This window comes from Cutaneotrichosporon oleaginosum (genome assembly GCF_008065305.1).
Source record: "Cutaneotrichosporon oleaginosum strain ATCC 20508 chromosome Unknown ATCC20508_contig05, whole genome shotgun sequence".
Taxonomy (NCBI): Eukaryota; Fungi; Basidiomycota; class Tremellomycetes; order Trichosporonales; family Trichosporonaceae; genus Cutaneotrichosporon; species Cutaneotrichosporon oleaginosum.
In genome coordinates this window covers 1,764,407-1,790,151 of record NW_027072174.1, presented here as the reverse complement: position 1 = coordinate 1,790,151, position 25,745 = coordinate 1,764,407, and the positions used below count along the sequence as shown (strand labels likewise).

General features: G+C 61.6%; 9 protein-coding genes across 9 annotated transcripts; 4 read left to right on the top strand and 5 right to left on the bottom strand.

Annotated features, from left to right (window-relative positions):
* Positions 1–97: 97 nt before the first annotated feature.
* COLE_06235 (uncharacterized protein) lies at positions 98–733 on the top strand (the record flags this gene model as incomplete). Its single annotated transcript, XM_018419824.2, has 1 exon — positions 98–733. The coding sequence occupies one exon, from the start codon at positions 98–100 to the stop codon at positions 731–733; it is 636 nt and encodes a 211-aa protein (XP_018275231.1).
* A 300-nt stretch (positions 734–1,033) lies between these two features.
* COLE_06234 (uncharacterized protein) lies at positions 1,034–1,411 on the bottom strand (the record flags this gene model as incomplete). Its single annotated transcript, XM_018419823.2, has 1 exon — positions 1,034–1,411. One exon carries the CDS (start codon positions 1,409–1,411, stop codon positions 1,034–1,036), a length of 378 nt encoding a protein of 125 aa, XP_018275232.1.
* A 723-nt stretch (positions 1,412–2,134) lies between these two features.
* Positions 2,135–2,717, bottom strand: COLE_06233 (uncharacterized protein; the record flags this gene model as incomplete). Its single annotated transcript, XM_065626468.1, has 3 exons — positions 2,135–2,422; positions 2,454–2,502; positions 2,572–2,717. The coding sequence occupies 3 exons, from the start codon at positions 2,715–2,717 to the stop codon at positions 2,135–2,137; spliced, it is 483 nt and encodes a 160-aa protein (XP_065482279.1).
* Positions 2,718–3,217: 500 nt separating this feature from the next.
* Positions 3,218–4,916, bottom strand: COLE_06232 (uncharacterized protein; the record flags this gene model as incomplete). The annotated part of the gene is made up of 7 exons (XM_018421033.2): positions 3,218–3,312; positions 3,344–3,535; positions 3,647–4,033; positions 4,076–4,320; positions 4,360–4,522; positions 4,561–4,742; positions 4,774–4,916. 7 exons carry the CDS (start codon positions 4,914–4,916, stop codon positions 3,218–3,220), a joined length of 1,407 nt encoding a protein of 468 aa, XP_018275234.1.
* A 1,178-nt stretch (positions 4,917–6,094) lies between these two features.
* Positions 6,095–7,667, bottom strand: COLE_06231 (uncharacterized protein; the record flags this gene model as incomplete). The annotated part of the gene is made up of 4 exons (XM_018420572.1): positions 6,095–6,126; positions 6,160–6,277; positions 6,324–6,816; positions 6,856–7,667. 4 exons carry the CDS (start codon positions 7,665–7,667, stop codon positions 6,095–6,097), a joined length of 1,455 nt encoding a protein of 484 aa, XP_018275235.1.
* Positions 7,668–9,600: 1,933 nt separating this feature from the next.
* Positions 9,601–11,550, top strand: COLE_06230 (uncharacterized protein; the record flags this gene model as incomplete). The annotated part of the gene is made up of 4 exons (XM_018427043.2): positions 9,601–9,767; positions 10,099–10,222; positions 10,761–10,883; positions 10,963–11,550. 4 exons carry the CDS (start codon positions 9,601–9,603, stop codon positions 11,548–11,550), a joined length of 1,002 nt encoding a protein of 333 aa, XP_018275236.1.
* Positions 11,551–15,313: 3,763 nt separating this feature from the next.
* On the top strand, positions 15,314–15,580 carry COLE_06229 (uncharacterized protein; the record flags this gene model as incomplete). The annotated part of the gene is made up of 1 exon (XM_018424717.2): positions 15,314–15,580. One exon carries the CDS (start codon positions 15,314–15,316, stop codon positions 15,578–15,580), a length of 267 nt encoding a protein of 88 aa, XP_018274765.1.
* A 3,050-nt stretch (positions 15,581–18,630) lies between these two features.
* COLE_06228 (uncharacterized protein) lies at positions 18,631–21,177 on the top strand (the record flags this gene model as incomplete). Its single annotated transcript, XM_018420599.1, has 3 exons — positions 18,631–19,275; positions 19,330–20,891; positions 20,949–21,177. The coding sequence occupies 3 exons, from the start codon at positions 18,631–18,633 to the stop codon at positions 21,175–21,177; spliced, it is 2,436 nt and encodes an 811-aa protein (XP_018274784.1).
* A 743-nt stretch (positions 21,178–21,920) lies between these two features.
* On the bottom strand, positions 21,921–23,485 carry COLE_06227 (uncharacterized protein; the record flags this gene model as incomplete). Its single annotated transcript, XM_018420600.1, has 4 exons — positions 21,921–22,015; positions 22,048–22,191; positions 22,224–22,582; positions 22,617–23,485. 4 exons carry the CDS (start codon positions 23,483–23,485, stop codon positions 21,921–21,923), a joined length of 1,467 nt encoding a protein of 488 aa, XP_018274783.1.
* Positions 23,486–25,745: the final 2,260 nt, after the last annotated feature.

Below are 25,745 nucleotides of genomic sequence, written 5' to 3'. Positions count from 1 at the left end.
GATGTAGACGCCGAGATATGTCGCAGGCAAGTGCAGTGAACGACAAAGTAGCGAGCAAGCGAGAACAGCTGTCTTCGATGTCCGTTTAACGTTTAAGATGAAGAGCGTCGAGATGCAGAACATCAAAACAGAGCTCGGGGACGTCGCCGCTCCCGAGAACGCCTCTCACCAAGCACTCGATGCCCCGCACTATCGCCCGGCCGTCTACCTCCACCCCAGCAAGGCCTGGACGCCGCGCCGCTGCATCTCCGCCGACCAGCACGGCGCGACCACGGCACCGGCACGGCATTGCGCGGCTTCGGGAACGCGTCCAATCGCGGACATGCATGTGCGCGTCTGCCCAATGATCGCGTCGCGATGCAGGAGGCCGGCAAGCTTTGACTCTGCATGCTTTGCAGCGATTGTCGTGTCGGATACGCGGGTAAACCCGATCCAGCAACCAGCGAGCAACATTCCATCTCGGCCGGTCCCGGCCGGCCATTTCGCGACGCGTGCCGACGCGCTCTATCTGCGTCCACAACATTCACTGATCAAAATATCATCGCGAGACTGCATCTTGGCACCGGCATTGGCCGCTTCTACGGCCGCCGGCTTACTCACTGTAGTTATCTCAGCGTTGAGTTTCATTGCCGACCGCTGGGGTTTATCACGAACTGTGGCGCCCGCCTTTAATGTAGGCAGCAGGGCGGGAGGACGACAGGTGAGTTGCCCAGAGGCCCAGACCATGGACTGACCTCTCACCCACCACCCTCGCTTGACTGGGATGCCAGACAGGCGAGTGCGTGCGAGAGGGCGATCGGCAACCCGTTCTACGCACCGGGATGCGATTGAAGGTAGCCGAGAACTGAGCTTCATTCCCATCAAAGTATGCATCAAACCGGACATGCTTTGGAAATGCCACAGTTGGTACGCGGTAACGAGTGGAGTATTATGTATAGCTGGAAGGATCTCTTTCATTGTCGAAGAACCAGTGGAAGCGAGGTTGAAATCAGAAGGAAATAGAGGCGAGAGGCAGGAGACGAGGATGCAGAGGTTATAGGATGTCAAGAGGCGAACGACGAAACTGCCAAGCTGGAAATGTCCTGATGGTGTGCCGCTGAACGAATGCGAGGTGCAAGTTCACGAACCGCGATGAGGATCCCTCCAGTCGTACCATCATTGCCCAATCGGTTGTGCTTAAGCCCCGGCGCAAGCGGAGCGAGGGACATGTGCGAGCGATCGTTTCCCGGATATTGGTATAACGTCCAAGGCTGAACAAGAATGCGGGAATCAGACCCCCCCACTGTGCCAATCCGCATCTCCCGCTTGAATGGTTATTGTAGAGATCCTGTTTGCGTCCCCGGAAGGGCAGACGGCGTCGGCAGAAGGCGAAAAGTGGGAACAATATGCCTGGCCACGCTCTGTGCCACATTCACGCCGATTATCAAGCTACATCGTCAGATGCCGGATATCGATTGCACCCTTGTAGCGGCACGACATTCCCATGATGATGCGCAAGCCTCGCAAAGACTCTCCTCCCTCGCCAAAGCCAAAAGGGTACTCAGCCCGCGCTGGGCTCTTAGGTCACGACGGGGGTCGAACCCGCGATCTCCTGATTGAGGATGTTAATCGTAGTCAGACGCGATGCCATTTCGCCACGCGACCTTGATGTCTTAGTCGGCATGCGATAATGTGAGGCGCCCAGCGGTCGTTAGGCCCAGAGCACGTCTTACTGCGCTGGCTGTTCTCTTGCCGACGCTGGCGTGCGCCGTGGACGGGAAAGCGGGAACGCAGGGATGCGGGGAGGCGGGGAAGCAGCCGCTCTGAAACCATAACAACGGCGGGATTCGCGAATGTTCCTCCATGTCGGCCATGTCTTGCTCGTCTCGCTCGACACGCCGCGCAATAAGGCGCTACGGCTACACGGATGGAGAAGCTTGCATCGGAATCATCGAAGCATGCCTGGAAGCCTGCGTTAATGGGTTCAATGGCCGACAACATTGTTCCACCTCTGTGGTCCCGTATATGACAGGAGGCACACCTCATGCGATTCACATACCCTCCTCCTCGTTTGCAGTACAAGGCGTCGCCCGGCACTCCTAACCATCCACCCTACTCCCCCTACTCCCCCTACTCCCCCCCCCTTCTGCTGACTTTACATCCCCTTCCCGGACGCATTCGAGCGCCCACCACGCGACCACTTTCCCACACGCGCCTGCACGAGCGTACTAGACGAGCTTTGCGAGTCCCGCTTCCCGAGCGTAGGGGGCACGGCGGGCGCGGGGTGCGCGGGCGGCGGGATCTCATCGGGCTGGGCGGGGGCGGGGGCCGGGGCGGGGAGGAGCTCGATATCGCCCCCTTTCGCGAGACGTGCTTTGCGGCGCTGGTAGAGGTAGAACCAGGCTGCGGCGGCCGCGAGGTGGATCGCGAGGACGGCGCCGAGCTCATGTCAGCGGAGGGGGGAGGGGACGTACGATGCCCCCGATGAGGTCGGCGGGTTCGGAGGGTGCTGCGGTTAGAAGGTGGAAAGGGTGTGGAGCGTACATTCTGTGCTTGAGCTGGGTTAGCTGCTGCGGCTTTCGGGGCACTTACGTCGCGGGCGGGAGCGTCACGGTCACCGTGAGGGGTCTGGTTGGACCGGCTACCGGCGTGAGCGAGACGGGTGTAAGCCGTGTCGTAAGAGGAGACGCGGTGTCGCTCTGCGCGGCGGCCAGCGCAGCGAGGAGAAGGAGACGCATGGAAGAGGCGCGTGGATGAGTGAGGAACTGTTTGATGAGAAAGGTGGACGTGGAGAGCGGAGAGAGATCAGCAAGTGGCTTCGAGCATGCCGATCCGAGGGACGCGTATCATGCATCATGCTGGCACAAAAGGAGCGTTAATGCGCCTCATCTCATTTCTGCCATGATGGTGCTGGACGATTCATGCCTGCATGCCTGATGTAGCAACGGAAACTCTTGAATGCCCGCCGATATCCGCGAGTTTATACTGCTCTTTGAAGACGTGTGGCTCAAGTGAGCTGTTACCTGTGATGCCCACGTCAGGCTACAGGCTCACTCGTGTCGCAAGGCCTAGTATACACCTGCTTGGACACCTGCTCATCAGCACGTGTACAAGGCGCATCACTGCGCTGGAGTTTAGTCTCCAGTATCGAGACCGCACAGCACCGATTTACGCAGATTAGTCATTCATATTATACGGGCGCGGCTACATTATAGCGCCCGCGTCCAGCATTTGCAGACTAGAAGAGGAAGCGGTGGATGTACCCGGCGAAGCCCTTTGGCGCCTCGTCGAGTTCCTCGAGCACGTCGGCCTTGGTGCGCGCGCCGGTTGCGACTGGTGTGAGCGAGTCTTGTGTGCGACGCACGGTCGACCTCCAAGAGCGGGATAATCTTGGTCTTGGCGTACAACTTGCGCACGACGTACGCGCCGGGCACGAGCACGGCGGGGAGGTAGTCTGGGTGAGATTCGTTAGGAGAGGACGCACTGGTAATGAACGTCGCCTTGTCAAAGTTCTCCGTGTCCATGAACACTTGCCAGGCGGAGAAGAGGGCGATGACTGAGTGAGCGGAGAGACTGGAGGGAATGGGATGGCCGGTGACGGGGGGCGAGACTGGGAGAATGGGAGGGCTGAGCGGACCAAGGTGGCTCGCAGGCTCGGATGACTCACTAGGAAGCGCGACGACGCAGATCCACGCGCCGACGCGGGCGAAGGGGGAGCGGAAGGGGAACTGGCGGCGGTCGATGCCCTGGGCGTCGCAGGCCGCGCGGAAGCGCAGGTAGGTCCATGCGATGCCGACATAGATCATGATGCCGCCGACCGAGATGAGGTTCACGAACCAGTTGAAGACCTTGTTCGCGTTGGCGTTCACGGCCATGTATGCGAGGAGGCCGGACGCGGCGGCGGTCATGGACGCGACGATGGGCGTGCCGTTCGGCAGTGTGTACACGAACCATTTGGGGAGGTATCCCTGGTTGGCGAGGGAGAAGAGGGAGCGGCCGGCGATGTAGACGTCGGCGTTGCCGGCGGACCAAGCCGAGGAGATGAGACAGCCGTCTGGTGTGAGCGGAGTGGAAGGTAGGGGTGAGGAGTACGCACTAATGATGTGGGGGAGGACTTTGATGCCAGCGCGCGAAATGGCGATGACAAAGGGGGAGGCGGACGCGTCGCTGGTCGTGCCGAGACGGGGGTCGTTGGAGGGACAGTTGAGACCGATAATGAATGTGCCGAGCACGTAGAAGATGAAGATACGGATGTAGACCTGGCGGATGGAGCGTGGGATGGAGCGGCCGGGATTCTTGGACTCGGCGGCGGCGACGGCGACGACCTCAGCACCGAAGTAGCTGGGGTAAGCGGATTACCGGTATAGGTGGGGGACCTACGAGAACGCAGCCTGGGTCAACACGGCCCAGAAGCCGAGGAAGCGGCCGGTCGAGCCCCCGAGTCCGAGATATTTCACGCCAAAGGGCCCAGGGTCCTTCCAGTAGCGGAAGCCGATGTAGTCGTGTGCCGAGTTGGCACCGCAGTTGATGGCGATGCCGCAGACTGTGTAAGTGAGCGGGGAGGAAAGGAGAGACACTCACTGATCAAACCAACGATCGTAATAATCTTGATCGAGGCAAAGATAAACTCGGTCTCGCCATACACGGACGCCGGGAAACAATTCAGCACAACAATAATGACGAGAGCAACGGTGATCCACACAGCGTTGTTGACCTTGGTATCGTCGACCCAGTAATTCATGAGCACGGCGACGGCGACGAGTCTGGCGTCAGACGTGGTGGCGCTGCACGTACTCTGCGGGACACACGAGCATCCACTGGATGGCGTACGCCCAGTTGACCGCGAACGAGAGGGCGGGGTCTACGAAGCGGCCGCAGAACGTCAAGTGGCCACCGGGGACGGGGAGGAAGGCCGTCATCTCGCCGATGCCTTGCATGATGCTGGCATTAGGGGGGGCTCTGCGGTGAGGGTCATCACCAGATCAGCACGCAACCGTAGATTGCATAGCCGAGGAAAAGGCCAACGGGGCCGCCTTTGACGAGCGCATTGCCTGTGCCGAGGAAGAGGCCGGTGCCGATGATACCGCCGAGGGTGAGGAGCTGGGGTTAGGGGTGGGGTGGGGGGTGGGGGGGGGGGGGGGTGGAAGACGGGAAGAGGGGGGAGAGGGTTAGCGGAGGAGCGGAAGGGCGGAGGGGCGGAGTGGAGGAGACGGAGGGCGGAGGGGCGGAGTGGAGGAGACGGAGGGCGCAGCGATCCATCCACCGCGCAACTTACAGACACATGACGGGGCTTAAGACCGCGCTTAAGACCCTTCTGGATATCGTCGCCGTACACCTGTGAATTGGGGACCTTGGTGCCGGCCTCGGCCTGGGTCACGGAAGGCGGTGAGACGGCGGCGGCGACGTCGGTGTCGTACTTCTTCTCCATAGTGAATAGGATGGTAGGGAGGGTCGTCCGTAGCATGCCAAGAGCTATCCGTGAGGGGTTTATAGGTGGTCAGTTGGTCAGTGCGAGGTCATTGCACGAGCTATGGGAGAGCAAGGAGCAGGAGAAGCAGGAGAAGGAGCTGGACGAAAGTGCAAGAGAGTGCAGAGGACGCAGGAGGCGGAATGGAGAAATCGCTGATGCGTTTGGATGTCAAAGCACAGGCACCACATGGTGCCAAGTCGGCGCGTGCACGCAAATACACGCCCGATCTGGCGCTTAGCTCTGATAGTGTGCATTGCGCGGACGGGCGCGGCATGATTGGCCGATGGAGATGAAGAGGACGAGGACAAACAATGCCCCGGCCACTTTCATCAGTGCGCGCAACGATGATAACAAAGGTCGCCACTGACGCGCTCAGGCTGCTCGGTAGCTTTGAGGGCGCAGCCAGTGGTCTCAGCCAGAGGTCGCTATGGCAGCGGGGGGACGAGCTCCCCCACTCGCCTCCCCTCACCCACTGTGACTGTGCCACTGTCCCGCTGTGCCACTGTGATGGTCGATTGCGGCGGCCATCGCGCTATCAGCTCGTCCTAGTAAGCGAGGTTTGGCGTTGCGTAGTGCACGGTGCAGCACGCGCTGCAGGGCGAGGTATCGTTTGCATCGTCGGGCATAACTAGGCGTACAGGAGTCTCAGCAGATAAAGAGCAGGTTCGTGTCGATAGCTAAAAGTCAGCGATACCGTGGTGGCAACTTACGGTGAGAAGAAGAGAGCTGCGGCTTTTGGTCGTAGCGGCCGCGGAGTTCCTCGCGGATAGAGCGCAGAAGCATTACGTACGACTGCTGCGGGTTCTTTGTCATGGCCGCGATGAACGCCTGTGGGTTAGCATATCTTATCATTCGCCCCAACGCTGCAACTTACGAAAGACATCGCACCCGTCGCCTTGCCGGCTTCACTCGTGTCGGCTGACGTCTGCGAGTCCTTGCAACCCGACCACATAATGACGTCGGCTGGTGACGTGCGCGTTTGCCGCGTCTTCTCGGCAGCGTCCTTGTTGCCGCCGAGCAACGACTTGCCCACACCGAAGACGCCCGACACCATTCCTCCCAGGTCACCCTTGAGGTACGACCCCGCCGCGCCGAGCAGGCCCTGGCCGGCCTCGGCGAGAAGATTGGGCTCCTTGATCTTGCCCTCGGTCGAGTAGACATAGGGCAGGTCAAGAGCGGTTGCAGAGTGGCACGAATCGAAGATGGCAGTGAGACGGCAACCAGCGGGAAGTGGGCGGACCATGAGCGCGTGCATGTCGTCGTCAACCAGGTGGCCCGCGCGCTTAAAGTCGACGGGGTAGATGCACTCATCGTAGCCATCATCCTCGTCGCCGCTCTGGTCCTTGACCTGACCACCGTGTCCGGAGCTGATGAGTCAGCACGTGCCCACGCCTAAGAATGCCTACTAGTGGAAGAAAAGAGCGTCGTTTGGTCGGGCGTCGCGCACAAGCCACTGCATTGCCTGGATGATGTTCTGGCGCGTCGGGATTTGGCGGGGATTCTTGGCGTCGTCGGTGAGGATCACCATGTCCTCTGCGCGGTAGTGGTAGCGGTCCATGAGGAACTTTTGAACGTTGTGCACGTCGTTGATGCACCCGCGCAGCTGACCCTGCTGACCAAAGTAGTTGATGCCGATGAGGAGCGCCTTGCGCTTACCGGTACAGTTCGAGTACTGGAAGTACGGCTGCTGCTTGCCACCGGGGCCCTGGAACTGGGGACCGTAGTGCTGAGCACCGGTCGGCGGCGGCGGAGGAGGGCCAGATGGTGGCTGGTACGAACCGTACTGTCCCGAGCTCTGAGGCGGCTGGTATCCCTGCGCATTCGGGTGGTAGTGGTGGGGAGGAGGCTGCCCCGTGGGAGGCTGGTACGAGCCGTACTGTTGCTGCTGCGGCGGAGGTGCGTAGCTCTGCTGTCCATAGCTCTGTTGCCCATAGCCTCCTCCCTGCGGCTGAAACCCGCCGCCCTGGTTGTACCCTCCTCCTTGCGGCTGGAAGCCACCGCCGGCGCCGCCGTACTGAGGCTGTCCATACTGCGGAGGTGGAGGAGCGCCTGCTCCGGGGTAACCTCCGCCTGCGCCAGGGTAGCCACCGCCAGCACCGGGGTAGCCTCCGAAGGCGCGGGTGTCCTGGAATTGTGGTGGCGGAGGGTTGCTCTGGTAGCCGTTCTGAGGCTGGAAGCCTGACGGGGGCTGATTGTTGTTGTAACCGCCTCCGTACATGATGGTGGAATGTGAGGGGGGGGGGGGGGAGTTGGCGTGAGTCGATGAGTTGATAGAAAGAGGATACGAAGAGGGATCGAGAGAGAACGAGAGAGAGAGAGGATGATAAAGACGCAGTGGGAGCAAGCAAGGCCGAGCAACGCGCGCGCAGCATGTGACGCGTGCGACTGGATGTTCATGGGCTGGGCGGGGGAATTTGATTCCGTCTTCATCGCCTTTGCCCGTCTCCCTGCCCAGGCTGTGTCGCTCAGAGCACAGCATCACATCAGCAGCCACAGATGTACTACTCTTTTGACATGTTGCAGTTATGCATCGCGTCGCGTCGATCTCTGCATAGCCCGATCGGAATCTCGGATCGCTCAGGCGTGTTCTATGCGTTTGAAGGGCAGGAGATGAGGCCATGATGTGAGACAACTGTGGCGTGGTCATGCAACCTCTGTCACAGGCATGAGCGTGCGACGCCTGTCCACGTTTCGAGCAGGGACTTTTCAAGCGCCTCGATCTCTCTTAACCTATCAGCCTCGTTCTCCGTCGCCACACCCCGTGGAGTACGGCGCCTTATTATATTAACACATCAGTCTCAAAATAGGAAGCTGACAACTACTTGTCGTGGCTGATCAGTAGCAGGCAGGCGAAAGGTGAGCTTGCATTACTAGAGTAGACTGTGGCGTGAATATCCTAGATCCCATCGATGGGGTGGCCTGTCGTATGAGCAGTTTATCAGTAGTCAACGGACCGCCAGTAGCCAGCAGATGCATAGCGGGGTCAGTGCTCGCCCAAGTCCCGGACACTGATCAAGTGTCCACGACACCTACGACAACAAGCAAGAGTCCGTGGAAACGGAGTGAGCTACGTAACCCCGGAGCTCACTGTATGCAGTATGCGCGTCATGAGCCTGAGATGTACCTGTTCTCAACGTCAAACCACGCGTCTGCCTCGATGCTGATATGCTGAGTGATCACGAGTATTGAGGGTTGTGAGTGCGCCACTCGGCAAGCAGATTCGGACTGGAGGCATGGAGGAGCGGAGGGTCAGGATGCATCACGCCATTACTTGCGCTTGGGCTGCTGCGCTGGCATCTAGGGCGCGTTGAGGGAGACTGAGGGAGAGAGTGAGCGCCACAACCTCGCCACAGCGCGCAGCGACCTTGAGATGCATCGACTCGAGCTGCTCGCTTACACGGTGCCCCAATCAGCTGATCAGTTGCTCGATCAATTCGGGATCCTCTGTCTCTGTCAACGACATCGGGGCGCGTTGGAAAAGACCAAGCCACAAGAGTACGGCGACACGGCCCCCTCGGTCGTCGGTCGCGTCCGAGGCGGCGCGATTATAGATTGCAGTGACCACGGGGCCACCGGGGATGAAGCCAAGCCCGCAGCGCGCAGAGAGGAGGCTCCTCCCCCTGCCAAGGGGCCAGGCCCGAGGAGGCGACGAGGTTTGAGTGGAGGTGGAATGCGCGGAATGCCTCGGCTGCTGCGGGCGGCGCTGGATTCGATATCCGCCTAATCGCATAGAAATGCGCAGATGAGTCAGAAGTCTGCTTCGAGTCAGTCTACAGCGATAGGGTAGAGCGCGGCGCGTGGATGCGTGCGAGGGGCGGTAGTGGCTGGGCGGCTAGGCTGACGACGTGGGCGGAGAGACGGAAGAGGATGGCCGAGATCCGCACAGGGAGGGAACGGAACACGCTACCCAGGGTGGGGTGGAGGTCATTGGAAAACCGAGGTTGTATTAGCCCTGTTGGCGCTCCAATTAGGATTTATTAGATTTATTAGCTTACTTTCAAATCAGAACCCCGGTTAACTGTGCCAATCGCCGCTGGGTGGGGAGTCATGAGCCCACCTGCCTGGATAGCCTCTCTCAACCCACTACATTAGCCCATCGGCCCTCCCGACTTTTCTTTCTCTCCCTCCCTCCCTCTCATCCTCCATCCATCATGTCCGAGCCCACCATCGTCCACAGCTCCCACGCTCTCCCCACCCACGCCCCCAACGGCGGCGCCTCCACCCCCTCCATCCCCGGCCGCGGCGCCTCCTCCACCGGCGCAGGCACCACCGGCGGCTTCGCGACCAAGGCTGGTCTGGCCCAGATGCTCAAGGGCGGGTGAGTTTGAGTGTCTGGTGGGGGCCGAGGTGGGCACGGCGCGACAAAACTCTTGAAACGGCGTGCGAGTGTAGCAAGTGGTCGGCCCCAGTGTCCGAGAGGCACTGGTTGTCCAGTTGGCTCTCACCTTCCCTCAGCGGAGAGGGGGGGGAGGGGGGGGGGGGGGGGCGGTCTGCGCGCCCAACATGGCCGTCTCGTGGTGTCCCGTCGCACGCGACGCGTTGGAACCGGCGACGCCCCGGGACAGTCTTTTCGAGTCGAAGCGCGGAATCGTCCAGAAGCCGCGACCTCGTCGTCACCGTCACTACCCGGAGGACCCCGCTTACCCCAGTGTCATCATGGATGTCATGAACGTCGAGCAGGCCAAGATCGCCGAGGAGGCTGGCGCCGTCGCCGTCATGGCTCTTGAGCGCATCCCCGCCAACATCCGTCGCGACGGTGGTGTTGCCCGTATGGTGAGTGAGCGACGGCAACACGTGGAGGGGTAGTGAATCGGAGGGAAGGTGGACATGTCGCGTATCCTGTTTGGCGCCATGCCAGCAGTTTGCGTCAAACTTCCATGAGTGCAGCGAGCACGTTGATGGGCCGCCTGATGGCTGCCGGCATGACCTGGCCGATGAACCCCGGATGATGGAGCTAGCGGACAGCCCCCGGGAGAATGCGGGGCGCAGGGTAGGAGGGGCGAAGGACACACATGGCGCCGAAAGCGGAGAGGGCGTTCCAGGCAGATTTATGAGCCTAAGCGCAATCTGCGCTTGGACAACGCTCGGACGGCGCTCGGCGCTCGGCGCTTGGCGCTTGAGCGCTCTCGCCACGCTTTTCGAGGTTGCCAGTGTAGGCAGCCCTGTGAGCTGCCTCGAGCAGCACTCGGAGCTCACCCAACTATCCCAGAAGGACGAGCTCCTATCCTTCAGACGCCCATAATCCATGTTCCGGCGCTACCTGCAGTCTCGGCCTGGGCACCCCACTCCTGTTGCACCATGCTGACCCCAGTCCGACCCCGCCATGATCAAGGAGATCATCGAGGCCGTCTCCATCCCCGTTATGGCCAAGTGCCGTATCGGCCACTCCGTCGAGGCGCAGATCCTCCAGGCCGTTGGCGTCGACTACATTGATGTGCGTAACTAACGGCTGATCCGCGGCCTGTTTGGTCAGCCCGCGGGGTTTCCGGGCGGGCGTGCGCTGACCTGCACAGGAGTCTGAGGTGCTCACCATGGCCGACGACAAGCACCACATCGGCAAGCACGCCTTCAAGGTGCCCTTTGTGTGTGGCTGCAAGAACCTCGGTGAGGCGCTTCGCCGCATTTCGGAGGGCGCGGCCATGATCCGTACCAAGGGCGAGGCCGGAACCGGCGACGTCGTTGAGGCCGTTAAGCACCAGCGCACTGTCATGGCCGACATCCGCAAGGCGGCCAGCATGAGCGACGACGAGCTGTACGCGTTCGCCAAGGACATCCAGGCGCCGTACCACCTCCTGAAGGAGACTGCTCGCCTCAAGCGCCTTCCTGTTGTCTCGTTCGCCGCCGGTGGTGTGGCCACTCCCGCTGACGCCGCCCTCATGATGCAGCTCGGCTGTGACGGTGTCTTTGTGGGCTCGGGCATCTTCCTTTCGGGTGACCCGGCCAAGCGTGCCCGCGCCATTGTCCAGGCCGTCACGCACTACAACAACCCTGACATGCTCGCCCAGATCTCGGAGAACCTCGGTGAGGCGATGGTTGGTATCTCGGTCAAGGACGAGGTCAAGACTGGCCGCCAGACCTCGTACGCCGACCGGGGCCACTAAGCGTCACCGGGAGCGTAGTAGGTTGAGCGCGGCGAGCACGAGTGGTGTCGCAGTCGAGCAGTGGTGCGAGCACCATGGAGCGGAGAGAAAACGGGGCTGCATGTCTCTGGTCGAGTTGGGTTGATGGGCCCTTTGACGCGTGTACGGATCGATGCACATGTAGGATGCTGCTCGGGGGAGTGGAATCGCACGGGAATAGCTACCGTCGGCGCCTTACGGATCTGACTTTTGCGAGGAACGTTGCGAGGCTGACCTGGAGACTAGCATTGTCAATCGTTGAGCTGACGCGTCGGAGTTGGTACGACGGCATGTCTGCCCTTGACGGGTTCGACCTGCGCAGCCAGACGGTCGACGCTCTATGCGTACATGTGTGGGGTCTCTACTTATCGAGGCCGGGGACAGAGGGCAGTCGCCCGGAGTTGGAACTATTGGAGCAAAATGGCCATGGCGGTGCACCGTTGTGACCAATTTCAGGAGCTCCGGACCAGAGTCGAACGCGACAGCTTGTAGTCGTAGAGATGATATAAAGCATCATATCAGCCCTCGATCTCATAATCATGTCAGCGGATCGGGTGGTTTCCCCCATTCAAGGTAGACATAGAGACGGAGCCCATCATCGGCCTCAAGAAGACCGTGCCAGTTGTCCGGTAATGCTGCGCCGACTCCGCCGGCCGCCGGCCGCCCAAACGTCATGAAATCCGATGAGAAGTATGCATCAAGCAGTATCTGACCGCTGCAATAACCATGCCTGCCCGACTGACACTGACTTGACTTGCGTCACCCCACGTGGGTATACTCCCGCTTTTCGGCTCCATTTCCAGCACACTCCGCGACGTCGCGACTCGACTCGCACGACGCTCCGTCATCTCTCTCGAACACACGATCAAAATGGTGCGTTTGCAGGCCGCGCGGCTGATGGCCGCGGGGATGTGCTGACTCTCAGTCTGGTTGGGACGACAAGCCTACTGTCATCGGCTACGGCCAGAAGCGCGCGACGGTTGCCAAGGGCTCGGCGCTGAATGGTGAGTGCGGGGGCGGCGTCTTGGCTGGAGGACGGCATGGGAGACCGAGGACGATTAAGCGGGACGATGAAGCGTGCTGGAGAAGAGAGTGCCGGAGAAGAAGCCGGAAGAGAGAGAGAGAGTGGCGGAATAGAGGCGAATGGCCGGCGCGTGCACGCGGCATATGCGGTGCCGTGCCGCTCTCTCCGCCCACGATCCCGCCTTAGACGTGCCCGCTTGCCCAACTGACCTCAGCCGCCCAGCGCGCCGGCACGGTCACGTCCACCACGGCCAAGGGGCGCACGCAGACCACCGGCCCGGCCGACTACCAGCGCCTGGGCAAACTGGACGCTGACGACGCGCCCAAGCCGCCTGAGAAGGTCGATATTTCGTGAGTGCGGCGGCCCTGCCACGACCTCTGGACTTGCGGGCGGAGGCCTAGTCCGACGCCCCGACGCCACTGACGCCAGCGTCGGCAAGGCCCTCGCTACCGCACGCATGAACAAGAAGAACGCAGAGGGGAAGAGCATGACGCAGAAGGAGCTCGCAACGGCCGTCAACGCCAAGCCGCAGGACGTGAGTGTCGTGTCGCGCAGCCGTGCAGACAGCGATGACCCGTGCTAATTGCAGATCGCCGACCTCGAGGCCGGCCGCGCGACGCCGAACCAGGCACTGCTCGGCAAGCTTGAGCGCGTGGTCGGCGTCAAGCTCCGCGGTGCTGCTAGCCAGATTGGCCAGCCACTCTTCGCGAAGAAGAAGTAGGGTGGTTGGTAGTTGGTAGTTGTCATGTAGACTTGCGCTAGCGTGGAGTTGGGGGGGGGGGGGGGGGGGGGGGGGGGAAAGGGGAAGGGGCGGAGGGGGGATTTCTTGCACCGGGAGAGCCATGTCGGCCCGAGAGGTGGGGCGGCAGACTCGTGTGATCGTGTGAGCCGGAACATGCGGCACAAGCATGAGCGCTGAAGGAGCTCGTCCGCGACTGCCCAGCTAGGAGATCGGAGAGTACATGGTGCGATTTGACAGATAGCAGATACTGCGTCTCAAGAACGCGGCGACGCAGACAAGACTAGTACGTACGTGCAGAGATGTGTGCCTCGGTTTGTTTGGTTCCGCACCACATCACTGCAAGATTGCATCTCCCACGTCGAGTTCCGTCTGCCCGCGGCTCTGGCTAGTCCGCCCACGCCGCCGCTCGCTGACCATCTACTTGCCATACTCTGAACGCCCTCGGCCATGCGCAGCCGCACACCGATCAGCCCATTTAGCGATCTCGGCGGCTCCCGAACGACTGGGTGATCCGGCCATGACTCGCACGATCACCGCAGCCGCTCGGCTCGTAGTCGCGTCGCTGCGTTGATCAATGCTCAGAGCTGGTCACGCTGCGCAGTCGGCCTCCCGACTCCGCTCGCGCCCTCCGCCTCTCGCCTCCTCGCTCATGACGACGCTGCTGCTGGAGAGCTCGAGGGCTCGAGGGGTCGAGGGCACCGAGGGCGCACCCCACGTTGAATCCATTGCCCCCGCAGCTCCCGACGCTCTCACTCTTGTATCGCTCTCGCTCACATCGCTCTCGCTCGCCGACTCCCTCATGCTCACACTCCCTCGCTCACTGATACTCTGCCTCTAGTCACGCCAGCATGCACCTCACCCTCGTCGTGGCGCCCGCGGCGCTCCACGCCGGCGTGTGGGACGACGCGCGGAGCGTTGCGGTTGCGCGCGTGCCGCTCCGCACCATGAACGTCCCGGTGGTGAGTATCCCCGCCTTAACTCTGGGCAGCCCGCCTGGAGAGTTCCGCCCGAAACTAGAGTAGCTCACCCACAGCCCTCGCTCGACAAACACGCCCTCTTTGCTGCTCTCGAGAAGGCGCTCGCACTTCTCTCATCCATCGACCTCACAAACGTCACCTCCCTCAGCGGAGCCGCATACCCCGCCCTCGTCGGTGAAGTAGTAACGGACGCATTCAGCCCCCCCGCCGACGGCGTCCCGCTCACCAAGTGGCTGGAAATCTCGCTGTCCGAGGACGGCTTCACCGCTCCGCACTGGCGCGCCTGCGGTCTCCACTGCCGTGTCCTTCCTTGTGTGTACCCCCGCGGCGCAGCTCACCCAGTCCTCCCTCTCGCCACAGCCGCTGCCATCAGCACCGCGCCGGGCCCACACGACATGGTGCTCCTGCACGACGACCTGGACATGCTCGTCCTCCCCTCCGCGGACGTGCGCACCGCGAGCGTAGTGCAGGACCCGAACGGGCGCGTGGGCCGCATGCTCTTGCGCGACAAGTACGGCAGCGGGCGGTGGACCGTGCTGGCCAAGCTCGCGCTGCTCTTCGCGCCGGGCGGCAGCATCGGGGTCGACAACAAGCGCTTCGCGTTTGTGCGGTAGGCCGCGGTCTGTCGCCGCTGACGGCAGCCCCTTCGCGGCCAAAGCGGGCACCGTGCGCTTCGAGCACGGCACGCCCGTCGACGAGTTCTACGACCTGCGCGCGAACACGCGGTGCGCCGCCCCGCCGCCGAGCTGACGCCAGCTGCGTCCTCGAGTCCCAAGTGCTGGCATACAAGATGGCAGCGGGCAACCTCTGCCCGGCGCGCATCGTCCTCCTGACAGACGAAGACAAGTGCGTGCTTCTACGCGACGCTAACCCAGCCCGGCGGTGCCGCACCTCCTCGCCAACGTGTTCGACTGCGCGGTCCTCGCCCCCCTCTCGCCAGCGACGGCGACACCCGCCGCGGCGGCAGCGTACGGCGCCGCACTCCTCGCCCAGGGCGGGGACATGCCGGGCGTCCGCGCGCTCCTGCACGCGCAGTACGCGCACGCGCACGCCGAGCCGCGCACGCCGCCCGCCCTCGCCGTCCCGACGCCGGGAGTCAGCCAGTTCCCCACACACCCGCCGTCGCCTGCGGCGTCCGAGGCGGGCGACGCGCCCGAGTGGCTCCGCCAGCTCGCGCCCGCGCCAGCGGATAAGTGGGAATGTGCGATCTACGCGGCCATGATGCCCGAGTATGCGCGCGTGCGGTGCGTGTGCGTAGGGATGGGCTGACGGCAGCGCGATCGTGGACTCGGGCGTTGTGGCTCCTGGGACGTTTTAGTAGATAGCAGAGTGGGCGGACACTGGATGTATATTTCGGGTGGACAGCGGGGACGAGGGAAGACGAGAGCCACCGTGGGAAACTTACGACGAAGTTCATCTCCGTCCATCGCGCTCCGTGCACTCATCAACAATCATCATGTCCGGTCGCCAGGGTGGGTGGAGTGTCGGGCCTGCTGACGCCAGGTGGTAAAGGTGAGTAGGTGTGCGCGTGCGGGTGGAAGGGAGGATGGAGAGGATGGAGAGAGGACGGACTGACCCCCGCTAGCTAAGCCTCTCAAGGTATGTCCCGGTAGCGTCGACGTGGACGCGTGCTGACGCTCTCTTGCTCATCCGTCGTCCTCGTGCAATGTCTCCGTGCCGTCTTGCCGGTCTGGTTCGTCGACTCCGCTTCGCCGCACGCTCCCGTCGCGTTGCGTGCCCGCTCGCCGCTCTCTCCTCCTCGCCTCGTCTCCTCCCCTCCTCAACTCGTCTCCTCGTCTCCGCCCTTATACCCCTCTTACCCTCCCCCCCCCCCCCCCCCCCCCCCCCCCCCCCCCCCCCCCGCCGTACCACCACAGGCTCCCAAGAAGCAGAACAAGGAACTCGACGAAGACGACAAGTAAGTGCACGTGGGTCTGTAGCGGGCGCGGAGAATCGCATACATGTCGGGCCTTTTCGCCCTCATGGCCACACTGTTCCTTCGGAGTGGGCAGCCGACTGTCGGGCTGTCGGAGTCGGGGTCGGACTAGTCTCGTCCCTGCACACCCTGTGGCTGAATCCGCCGCGTATAAGCGTTAGGTCTTCTCGTTCATGTCTCGACGTAGACGCTGTCTACGTTGCAATGCGACAGCGCATCCGCGGCTCATTCGACGCCGACCTCGCTGACGCCAGGGCGTTCCTCGTAAGTACACATGCCACGCGGCGCGATATTTGGACACGAGACGGTCCTGGCCATTGCCGCTCGGCGCTCGGCACGCAGACGCAGGTTGCTCGCTGCTGTTCCTGCTGTTCTTGGCGGGCGAAGCAGTGCAAAACTTTGTCGCTGCAAGCAGCGACGCGCGGGAAGCGGGTGGAATGCAGGATCCTGCTCCTGACATACGCATACCTGAGCCTGAGGCTTCTTTGTTCTGTGGGATGTGTGGAACTAACGCGCAGGAGAAGCAGAAGCGCGAGCAGGCCGAGCTCAAGGCTGCTGCTGCTAAGGGTGGGCTAGAGCGTGAGGAGGAGAGGACTGACGCCAGCGTCTGGCAAGGGCCCGATGGGCGGTGGTGGGATTAAGAAGTGGGTGGAAGGGAAGAGTGCGACGCCGACGCTGACGTTAGGTCGAAGAAGTAGATGTTCTTCGGGTGATGATATGTGATTACGCGTACGAGATTGAGAACGGGGCATGGGAGTGCATGAGAAGAGGGGGAGAGGGAGAGCAAGAGTGCACAAGACAGATGCGTGACGCGACGCCAGAGCAGCTCGAGCGAGGTGCAGAGGGGAACGAGTGAAAATGTCTGTGTGAGATCCCTTAGACATCACGAGATGGGGAGGGTATTCCGGCGGGTGATAATATTCTATTATTATTATTCTTATTGCTCTTCTTCTATTTCTACATTCTCCCGTGTTCGCCGCGCCGTATGCCGTAGCCGTATCCCGTCTCGTGTCGCCGTAGGGCGTACGCCCTCCGTGTGCCGCCGCCGTCGTGCGGCGTCGTTGTTCTGCACGTTGGTGAAAATGTCAGCATCACGTCCAAACCAGGGACACAATGAGAGAGCTATGCATGACATGACGCCGGATGGATTGTTCGGCGCCTCACGCCTCGCGCCTCTCGCAGGGTTTCAGAATGCACCACAGAGTGGACGGCAGCAATGTCCCCCCGGGCAGCGGGCAGGCGGCAGGCGGCAGGCGGCAGGCGGAGCGGCGACGCGCTTGCATCTTCTCTCTCTTTCTCCATCTCCCGTCGCCATCTCTCTCATCTCCTCTCCACATTCTCACGACATCGCCGACGACTACGACTTCTCGCTCTCTCCTCTCCGCCCTCCGCCCTCCGCCCTCCCCCCGACGCTGACGCGCGACACCCGACGCGTCCCCTGACGCCTCCCACCTCCCCACCTACCCCCCTCCCCACCTCCCTCCTTCTCTTCATCGACAACAAAAAGTCGCGCGACACTCTCCACACCCACACACATCGACCACATTTCCGAAGACGATAGGCTCGAGCACCGTACCTGGGTCCTGGTCTGTTAGTCCGACATCTCCTCCTGGCCTTCGGCCCGGCCCTCGGCATCTCCTGGCCCTCCTGGCCCTCCTGGCCCTCCTGGCTCTCCTCCTAGAGTCTCATCACTGACGGACACGCCGACGAAGTGAGTTCACGACGCGACGGGCTTGCGCGGAGGCGGAGAAGAGGAGGGAGGAGGAGGAGAGGGAGGAGAAGAGAAGAGAAGAGAAAAAGAGACAAGGGGCCGCTTGGGCCTCTGTATCGCGCGACGAGAGAGCCCTGCGCAGCGCATCGACCGCCTGCTGCATCGAGCTATCGAGTTCCTCTGCGCACGCCACCGCCACCCTCGTCGTCGTCCTCGTCCTTGTATCTCGCTCTCTCCATCACTCTTTCATTGTCCTCTTCTCATTCTTCTTCATCCTTTTCCTCCTTGACCAATTGACCAAGCTCTGACCTCCAGTCATCCATCTCTCTCTGACGACCACTCGTCAACCCCGTCGCCCTCACACGCGCCATCGCCCTCATCATCTTGCTCTTCATCCACGTCCACATCCTCATCTCATCACAAACACCACCACATCACGCGCCGTACTCGCTCATACCCCCCTCCATTCCCCACAACCCACCCACACCATAATCGACCCTCACCACTATCCGCGAGCTCCTCCATCAACCCCCGCCCAGCGGCACTCTCCTTCCTCGCTTCCCCCCCCCCCCCCTCCCCTCACCCCCCCCCCCTCCCCCCCTCGACATGGCCGCGCTCACAATGCCGGCTCCGGGCACACCAGGAGGGCAGTATCCAGGTCTCGGATCACCAATGCCATCTCCAGCCTCGCGCGTCGCCTCCGCCTCCTCAACACGTCCTCCCTCCGCCGGAGTAGGAGGCCCGAGCGGCAGCCCCATTGTCTCGTCTCACTCGAGCGTTACCATCAATGCCAACGCCAACGGCAACGGAACAACAGCTTCCACACCAACCTCTGCACGCCGCATCACCCAGCGCATGACAAATCGTTACAGCGTCAACGCCATGTATTCGCTCGCCGCCGAGCAGGACGTCGAGGTCGAGGACGAGTTGGCTCGCGCACAAAAGCGTCTGCGTGATCTCAAGTCCCGCATCAGCTCGCAAAGCAAGAAAAACTTTGTCCTCGAGCGTGACGTGCGATATCTTGATTCGCGCATTGGTCTGCTTATTCAGAACCGCATCGCTGCAGACGAGAAGCGACAGGTGCAGGAAACCCTCGAAGAGGTCGAGGAGACCCCGGGGTCCTTTCCCGACTCAAGAAAGCTCGCCCACTATTCCAACTTTTTCTTCCTCCTCCAGAGCGAGCCACGGCACATTGCCACGCTGTGCCGCCTCGTCTCGCTCAGCGAAATTGACACACTCCTGCAGACAGTCATGTTCACGCTCTACGGGAACCAATACGAACAGCGAGAAGAACACTTGTTGTTGACAATGTTCCAGGTGAGTCCGCGACAAGTTTGAGTAGTGCCATCGAGCGGTCCAGCTAACAACCAGAGCGTACTTGCTGCGCAGTTCGAGTCCACTGCCGAGTTTGGCGAGTTGCTACGTGCCAACACGCCCGTGTCACGCATGATGACCACGTACACGCGGCGAGGACCTGGTCAGAGCTACCTCAAGGATGTCCTGGCAGAACGGATCAACTCACTCATTGAGCACCGACACTTGGACCTCGAGATCAATCCCTTAAAGGTCTACGAGTCTATGGTGTCGTCGATTGAACACGAGAACGGCGCCGTGCCACCATCTTTGCCAAAGGCGATCAACGCCGAGACGGCCGCCGCTAACGAGGATGTCATTTCGATCATTCAGCCCCGCCTCACCATGCTCATCGAGATTGCCGACTCGTTCCTCCAGATCATCCTCAACTCTCTCGATCAAGTGCCATACGGAATCCGCTGGATCTGCAAGCAGATTCGATCACTCACACGCCGCAAATACCCCGACGCCACGGACGCATCGATATGCTCGCTCATCGGCGGCTTCTTCTTCCTCCGCTTTGTTAATCCCGCTATCCTCATGCCCCAGGCTTACATGCTCGTGGACGGCGTGCCCGCCAAGCACCCACGGCGAACGCTCACACTCATCGCCAAGATGCTCCAGAATCTCGCTAACAAGCCGAGCTATGCCAAGGAGCAGTACATGATGTCGCTCAATCCGTTCGTCGAGAACAACAAGATGCGCATGAACCAGTTCCTCAACAGTCTCTGCGAGGTCGGCGACTTTTACGAGAGCCTCGAGATGGACCAGTACATGGCCTTGTCAAAGCGCGACCTTCAGATTTCAATCACGATCAACGAGCTCTACAACACCCACCAGCTGTTCCTCCAGCATATCGACGTCCTCTCCCCAAATGACAGGCAACATTTGCGCGTGTTGCTCGACGACTTGGGGCCAGCGCCACCCTCAGTGGGGCGAGCAGAGAACAACTCGCTCGACCTTCCGCTGTACTCACGGTGGGAGACTCCTATCCAGGACCTCTCGTCCGCTCTCATCAGCGACTCGGTCAACCAGAACGACATCAACTTTATGGAGACCAAGTCGATTTTCGTGCACCTGTTGCGATCGATGCCGAACGAGTCGACGAAAAGACCGATGGATCTGATCGCGCTCGCCGAGCGCGCCGCCACGTCCAAGGACGCGGTACATGTTCGCCGGGGAATCAAGGTGCAGAACCTGCTCAACGAGCTCGAGCTCGCTGGCGTCATTGACCGCTCCGACGGCTACCGCATCCTGCAGGACGAGGTCGCGATGGAGATGGTGCACCTTGGCAACGCGCGCGAGAAGGTTGTCATGGAGACGCGCTCGCTTGAGAGCGTGTATCGCACCATTTGCGACCACAACACCTACCTCCGCGGTCAGATTGAACAGTACAAGGCCTACCTTGTCAACTCGCGCATGATGATGGCGCGGGACAAGGGCACGACAGGTGTAGGTGTACTCTCGGTGAACGGCAAGGAGAAGAAGCCCGCCAAGCTCGCCCTGGGCCCCTACCGCTTCACGCACGCCCAATTTGAGAAGGAGGGCATCATCACCGAGAGCAACGTGCCCGAGAACCGGTAAGTCGAGAGCGGTGCTCTGCGCGCTCAGCCTCCTGTCGACATCGCTGACCCTAGCCGCGCCAACATCTACTTCAACATCATCTCGCCATCACCAGGCACGTTCATCATCGCACTGCACTTCAAAGGCCGCGAGAAGCCCATCCTGGAGATGGACCTCAAGATCGACGACCTGCTGGAGAAGCAGCAGAAGGACGCTGATGCGGCGCTCGACCTCGAATACGTGCAGCTGCACGTGAGTAAGGTGCTTGCGCTCTTCAACAAGCTCTTCACGAAGCGGCGCTAGCGCTGAGCCAACTAACGCTTGTGCGGCATCTAAGCCGCCACCCCCGCCACCCCCGTCATCCCCATTGCCTCCTGACCCGCGACCGCCCGACCCCGGACACATGTACAGGCCTAGATCCGGCACCCTATACCCGACACCAATTACCATTATTAGTAGCTGCCGCTGCCACGCGGCTGTATTGTGGCATGTACGAGTGGATGAGGTGAGGGGGCGTGCGGGAAGGGGGTGCGGCCGCGCGCGAGGGGGAGAACGGACATTGAGAGCGGACAGCAATTCGACGGCGCACGCGACAGGATCATTACGCCCCACAACGCTGTCCCATTGGCCACACTGATAGTGTAGTGGTTAGCATAAGTGCCTTCCATTGGAATAGCACTTGACCGGGGTTCGAATCCCCGTCAGTGTAGCTTTTTTGCGACATCTGGGGCCGAAAGGCAGTGCCGAGGGGGCGGAGTGGCTGTAGACCGTGGAACGACAGGCGCAGTGGCCAGAGGTGTGCGTCGCGTAGGTCCCCTGGACTTGGCCAGAACGTGGCCACATCCACTATATGCCGATATCCCTTATCGTGCGCGTTCCGCTCGCCCTAGACCGTCGTATGTAACGCCAGTTGAGCCATTTACCCCCCTCCGTATTCCCCCTCCCGTGCCCTGCACAGCCAATATCGGTTCATACTGGTATCACTATGGACGTAGACTATAGCTTGTTCACGGCTGACTTGACAGATCACAACAGGCACTGACAGCTCAGCGGCGGGGCGGGCCGGTGCCCTCGTCCTTCGAGTCGTACGACGTGTCGATGGGGCCCATGAGGAGCTTGACGAGCCACGTCTCGGGCGTGACTGGGGTCAGCGGGGTGGGGATCGCGACTCACGCTCGATGCCCGTCTTGCGCATCATCTCGGCCTGCTCGCTCTCAAAGTTGGACGTGCAGTCCACGAGGCCGCCGACGACGGGGTGGTTGTCGAGCGTCTCGAGGAACGCCTGCGCCTTCTGGTCGTTGCCGACCTGTGCGAACTCTGCGTGTCAGCGGTGGCTGCGCCGCACTCACGGTAGGACACGGCGTCGCGGCCGTAGCGCGAGCGCGCGAGTTCTTGGTCGACGCGCTGGATGACGGTGAACACCTCGTCGCGGTTCTCGCCGGCCGGCGTGCCGTCCGTGATGGTGATGACGACGACGGGCTTCTGGAGCTGGTTCATGCGCGCAGGGCGCAGCACGAGCGGCTCCAGCACCTTGCTCATGAGGTTGGTGCCGAGGGGCGTGAGGCCCGAGAACTTGATCTGCTGGATCAGGTTCATGGCGGCCGGCTCGCTCGTGATGTTGTCGCCCTGCGTCGGCGAGTTCATGAAGCGGACCTGGATGCCGTCGTGGTCGAAGAGAGCGGTGGCGGTGGCGACGCGCGACAGGATCCTGTGGTCAGCGTGGCCGTGAAACGACTGCTCACAGCTTGAGGTCGTCGATGCGCTCGCCGTTCTCCTCAAAGGCCATGGAGCCAGAGTCGTCGACGTAGAGGATAAAGTCGAAGAGGGACATCTTGACGAGGTCCATCGCGATCTCCATCGGCAGGCGCCACTCCTGGGCAATCTTGGGGAGCGCACCGGACTGCGCGACGCGCTGGGCAATCTGCTCAAGCGAGCCGGGCGGGTAGAAGGCCTGCAGATTCTGGTCCTGCACACACTGCTGGAGCAGAGGTAGGAGCTGCTGGGGGCTCACGCCGCCCGCGCCGGCACCTCCGGCCATGCCGCCCATGTGTGCGCCGGGCTGTTGGCCGTACTGACCGGGCTGCTGGCCGTACTGGCCCTGCTGCTGACCGTACTGGCCAGGCTGCTGGCCGTATTGTCCCGGCTGCTGGCCATATTGGCCCTGCTGCTGGCCGTACTGCCCCTGCTGCTGGCCCGGCTGGCCATACTGGCCAGGCTGCTGCTGACCGTACTGGCCCTGCTGGGGCTGACCGTACTGGCCCTGCTGGCTCTGCTGGCCCTGCTGGCCATATTGACCAGGCTGCTGGCCAGGTTGGCCGTACTGGCCGGGCTGCTGCTGTCCAGGCTGTCCGTATTGGCCAGGCTGCTGCTGACCATACTGCCCCGGCTGCTGGCCGTACTGCTGCTGGCCGGGCTGCTGACCGTACTGGCCAGGCTGTTGGCCGGGCTGACCGTACTGGCCGGGTTGCTGACCATAGGCGCCAGGAGCGCCAGGGGCGCCGGGCTGTCCGGGCCTGGGAGCGTAAGCGTTCTGCACTTGCTGCCAGTGATAGGAGGGCGGTGGTGGAGGAGGAGGAGGAGGAGGAGGAGGAGGAAATGGACGGTAGGCCATGGTGGTGTGAAGAGAGTGGGGATGCAGCGAGGGAGGCACAGACTCGGGCGGTTATATCAAGGCGCACACGAGCACAACGGTGTCAAGTGTCCCAAGTACTTCCCCGAGGCTATGCCAGGACACGCATGACAGGGCGTCGGAGCGAGCCTCGAGGCGTTTAGGCCGGTGGCGACAAAAAGTGTGGTTCGTTTGCATGTGCGTGTGCGTGTGCGTTGTGCGTGCGTGCGTACATGCGCATGGGGCGTTGGGCGTGGGGCGAGGGATCGGCCTCCACACCGCGAGCCCGCCATCCAGCTCTACCGTGATGGTCGCCGCAGCGCGTGATTGTGTCATCACGCCGCGTGCTGAGGGCATCTAGATGGTAGACATCTCGGACCTCGAGACGAGGGGTCGCCAATGGGGTTTCCTCGGACAAAGCGAGAGACGGCTCGTGCTCTTCTGAGCGGCCAGCGGCCAGCGGCCAGCGGCCAGCGGGCGGCAGATTGGCTGCCTTGGTAGGCGATAACATGGGTGCACGCAGGCCACAAGACGGCAAGACGACACAACGAGCGTAGTGAGGACCGAGTACTTACCTAGCACCTGGGACGGGGGGAGGAGCGCCGGGGGGAGCACCGTACTGGCCGGGTGCGCCGGGAGGAGCGCCTGCGGGAGGAGCGGCTGCGGGTGCGCCGAAGGCAGCTCCGGAGGGGTTCTGCTGTGCGGATGCGAGCTTTGATGCGAGGCCCATGATGAATGGTGAGTAGTAAGTGGGAGATGGAGAGATGGAGAGATGGAGAGATGGAGAGATGATGAGAGTGTGAGAGAGCCCCGGGGGGGGGGGGGGGGGGGGGGGGGAGTGAGGCTGTGGTGTACAGGATGCCGCGCGATGACGAACCCCCGGTGTCCCTGCACAGCCGTCTTGTTCGCCTTCCTTCCCTCCCTCCTGCCAGAGGCAGTAGTCGGCTTGCCACGTGGGATGACGTATCCCCCTTGAGGGAGGCGGGCAGCCGTGGGAAAGCTAAGGCAGAGAGCAAAAACGCCAGTCACTCAAGAAGAATCGAACGTGTGACTGGCCATATTCGATAATTGTTCCTCCCCTTTTGCACGGGCGGGATCAAATACACGCTCACGTGACGGAGGACACAGAAGAACCGAGGCGTCGAGGCCCCGAGACAACATGGCACATGCTCGCATGCATCCGACGCGTCTTCATCTTATGATCTTACATACAACCCACCCTCGAGCCACATTTATGCGTTGAGACGAACGAGTACAGAGTAACAAGGGAGAGAACAGAAGGAAATCCTCGACGCAGGCACCGACCCCTGTCCTCTGCTCTGCTGGGAGGGAAGGGGGGGGGGGGCAATTGAGCGGTGACCGGGTGGACCGGCTGAATCATTCCCTGCGCTCAGGATACGACACGACACGACACGACACCCCTTCCGGCCTCTCGTAGGAGTTGCAAGTGGTGGATCTTTGAGGATGGTTGGTGGTGCGTGTTCCTAGTTCCGGTGGATGCAGTGAGGGGGGAGGACGAGGGGGGAGGAGGAGGACGACGACGAGGGGGAGGACGAGGACGAGGACGAGGACGAGGAGGGGAAAGAGGACGCCACAGTGAAAAGTAGATTGATAGATTGGTGCTTTTTTTTTCCCTCGTGCTGCCTGCCCCCTGTTGGCTGTGATGTTGCGGCGGAATATCGGCGTCGGTGGGCGTCGGTGGGCGGCGGTGGGCGGCAGTGGGCGGCGGTGCTCGGCGCTGGCGTGTTGGATGCATGCTCAGAGGCCAGAGGGTGAGCGGTGTGGGTATAGAACCTTGTATGCAAGCCACAACAACCGGGTGTGGGCCACTTTTTGATTTGCACTCGTCTCTCTCTCTCTGTCTCTCTTGTTGCTCCATTCCTCATCTCTCTCCTCTTCATCATCATCATCATCATCATCATCATCATCTCATCCTCATCTCTCATCTCTCACTCACACACTCTCTCTCGCCATCTCTCATTCCCCTTTCACACAAAGACACTACTACTACTACTCTCGAATCAGCCAGCTTTCAGCATACACACACACATACACCCACCCACCCACCCATCCATCCCTCCTCGCTCCACACCATCACGAAACATCTCATCAACATCAATTGTCTCACTTCTTCTTCTTCTTCTTCTTCTCAACTACTCGCAACGCCCCCCTTCCCCCCCCACCCCCCCCTCAACACAACTCGCCTTGTTTACGAGTAACGACTCATTCATCTTCAACATCCTCTCACCTTCTCTCACTCCCT